The sequence below is a fragment of the Micropterus salmoides genome, unplaced genomic scaffold (assembly GCF_014851395.1).
Source record: "Micropterus salmoides isolate LMB-PRFRI ecotype aquatic unplaced genomic scaffold, ASM1485139v1 Ms_hic_scaffold_7, whole genome shotgun sequence".
In the NCBI taxonomy this organism is placed as follows: Eukaryota; Metazoa; Chordata; class Actinopteri; order Centrarchiformes; family Centrarchidae; genus Micropterus; species Micropterus salmoides.
The window spans coordinates 13118287-13121232 of record NW_024044459.1 but is presented as its reverse complement, the minus strand read 5'-3'; the positions used below and the strand labels follow the sequence as shown (position 1 = coordinate 13121232).

At 47.5% G+C, this 2946-nt stretch overlaps 1 protein-coding gene across 1 annotated transcript; it reads right to left on the bottom strand.

Annotated features, from left to right (window-relative positions):
• Positions 1-621: 621 nt before the first annotated feature.
• xbp1 (X-box binding protein 1) lies at positions 622-2712 on the bottom strand. The gene is made up of 5 exons (XM_038703562.1): positions 2345-2712; positions 1730-1826; positions 1261-1377; positions 999-1165; positions 622-868 (listed from the first exon to the last, which is right to left on the bottom strand). The coding sequence occupies exons 1-5, from the start codon at positions 2578-2580 to the stop codon at positions 691-693; spliced, it is 795 nt and encodes a 264-aa protein (XP_038559490.1). The 5' UTR covers positions 2581-2712; the 3' UTR covers positions 622-690.
• Between the last annotated feature and the right edge of the window lie 234 nt (positions 2713-2946).

Genomic DNA, 2946 nt, shown 5'->3' with positions numbered 1-2946 from the left:
ATTTACAGAAACACTGGATTCCACTCATTTCATCTTGAACAACAAGTGAAAGAAGTGTAATCAATCTTAAGCCCTATGCAGTAATTAAGTGATGCCAAAAACTCCATGAACTGCAGCTCAAGTCAATTCAGTATCCAGTGGTACAGACCTGCTGTAATAAAGAGATTGTGTGTTTAACTTTAGCCTATATACGAGCAGGTTGTGTTCTATATTACCATGAAGCATCATGTGCTTTTCTGTAGTTATTGAACACTACACATTAGCTCTTAGATGTATATATTATAACTTATTGGGCCAAGGGGTTGGATTCAGACACTGATAAGCTGGGGGAATAGTTCATTAGCGAACATGTCGTCCCAGGTGCTCTCGGAGCACAGGGAAGAGGACATGTCGCTGAAAGGGGAAGGGGACCGTTCGTATCCGGAGTCGCTGTAGGTGTCCGCCAGGCAGGCTTCCTTATCCATGCCGCTGAGGGCAGGGGATGAGGCTCCAGAGAAAAGGTCATCCACCTGACTGTGACAGCTGGGGATGACCACGTCCTCCGGCTCGTCTTTGACGCAGACCGTCTCCACCTCCACCTCGGTAACGGGAAGGTAGCCTCATCACTCTTCTCCTCTGTGTCGTTCTCCAAGTCACTGCACTGCCCGCTGCTCACCTCCACGGGCTTGGTGTAAATGTGGTCGAAGTGGATCAGTTCATTAAGGGCCTCCAGCTTAACTGATGGGGTCCCCAGAGTCGCAGGTGTGGTGGAAGGTACTGGGTTCCCCCCTCTGACCAGCTGCACCTGCGGCTCCTGGCACTCCTGTTCACAAGACTTGAGGAACAGCTCTGGGTCAAGGATGTCCAGAATGCCCAGTAGCAAATCAGACTAGTGAGGAGGCAGGGAGAAAACCAGAGATTAGCCTCGTAACCCATGACCTGACTTGTGTTATTCCAGAGATGATTGGCAACAGGATTTAAATCTCAAGACACGACTTTTATCTTTCTCAGAGACTTACCTCATTGTCTGTAGTGTCAGGACTGTCTGTATCCATTGAGAGGTCTTCAGATTTAGGGACTGCTGGGCCTGCACCTGCTGCGGAGGCACACGTAGCCTGAGTGCTGCGGACTCAGAAGACCCGATCCCCAAACCTGCTTCATTCCCGGTGGACAACAGACCCTGAACCTGTGACAAAAATAACGGGTTACACCACTGACAAGACTGGAGAATCACTACACACTGAACCCACTTCTCGTCTTCAGTCTGCATTACAGTCTCACCGTCTCTTTCGTGTCGAGGGTGTCCAACCCAAGTCTCTGTCTTAGTTCCTCATTTTCTGTCAGGAGGCCAACTGTCTTTTCCCGAAGCACCCTGTTTTCAATGTATAGTTTCTGATTCTGTGGGGAGGACAAACAGACAGATGTTTGAACTTGAAACCTGTTCATCGGGAAGTGATGCATGAACTGCCTCGGGTGAAAGAAACCAAAAACTGAATTGAAACCTCACCTAATAAAGGGTCTTAGCATGCTTCCATGCAAAACTAAAGTAGAGTATTTGTAATAATTACTGTAGGGTGAAACGGCTGAATAACGGATAAATCTGATATCTCAGGAGCAGAGATGTGTTTGAGTTGTAAGGTTACAACAAAACCGGTACATGGGGTACATGGGAAAAGGTGGGGTGGTGTTAGTGTTCTCTTGTTTAAGGACACCCCGCATTCCTAGCTACACCAGGTCTAAAAAGTTTTACCTCCAGCTCCAACTCTAGGACTTGCTGTTCCAGCTCCCCCATTTTGGCCTTTTTCCGGTCTCTGGCGGTTTGAGCTGCGACTCTATTCTTGAGTTTCCTGGAAGAAAAAAAAAAAAAACCCACACAGGAATTTAACACATTGTTTCCATGGTGCTGAGTAAGCGCACTGACAGGACTCTGGTTCACAGTACTGCGCAATCACCGGCCATGTTCCTGCCACGCAGGCACACCAGGATATCAGTGTCCTGCTCCATATCAGCAGAGCCGGGCGGGTCCACCGACTGTCCAATCACTCAGATAGCAGGTCAAGCAAGTTTGAATGTTTGAAAGTCCAAATGTGATACAACAACAACGTATATGTAATTAACTGCTTCACGTAGCAATTTGTGACAGTTTAGATAACCTAGTTATAATATGGGCTGATGCAGCATTGACCCCACTGTTCCGAGCTGTGATTTAAACGCATCAGTTTGCTATTGTTCGAAGGAGGATCAATATCTTTGGGCGTGTCGCAGTGGCAATATAATTTCATGAACAACTGCCGCGTTTATGCTTTAAAAAAAAAAACCAAACAGTTATACAACGGTAAATAAGGGAAATTTTTCTCAAACTAACCTGCGAAGAGCTTTCTCTTCCGGACTCAAGTGTGTGAGCCTCTGTCGTTTTCGTATGGGTGGCCCCGCGGAGGAGTTGGAGTCTGAATCCGACGACGCCTGGCTGGCCGATGACGGTAAAACGACAGAGATGGGCCGGCTGAAGCCTGCCTGTGAGCCGCTGGAGGAGCCGGTCTGTTTCCCGGTAATCAGGAGCACTTTGTGGGCTCCCCCGGTCCCTGCTGCTACCACCACCATGTTGGTATGTCCGACTGGCGCTGTAAGAAATCAGAAATAACGGGGTATCCTTATTGAAGTCTGTGGAAACCTTGAGGTTCCCCTGGTTTCCCGATCCCCGACAATCCTCAACTGTTGGACAAGATGGGTGTGCCGGCGATCTTTTTCTACTATCGTGGTGCTCGCTGATAGGATCCCAGCGGCTCTGACGCAATCCGTTTACGGTCTGTGATTGGTCGCTGTGCTGATGTAATTTGCATTTGAAGTTTCACTCTGCTTGCAAAGTAAAATAGCCAAAGTTCCTTGTAATTATGATGAAATGTCTTTGTACCATCTTATTCTGTTCTGTTCTGTTCTCTTCCATTATAATATATTACATTTTATTAT

What these genes read in the sequence shown, in the direction of transcription:
- xbp1 (XM_038703562.1), bottom strand. Translation starts at nt 2,580, where the DNA reads ATGGTGGTGGTAGCAGCAGGGACCGGGGGAGCCCACAAAGTGCTCCTG. An exon ending in CCCTCGACACGAAAGAGACG is followed by an intron (nt 1,166 to 1,260) that starts GTGAGACTGTAA and finishes TTTTTGTCACAG; the next exon opens with GTTCAGGGTCTGTTGTCCAC. An exon ending in CTGACACTACAGACAATGAG is followed by an intron (nt 869 to 998) that starts GTAAGTCTCTGA and finishes CCTCCTCACTAG; the next exon opens with TCTGATTTGCTACTGGGCAT.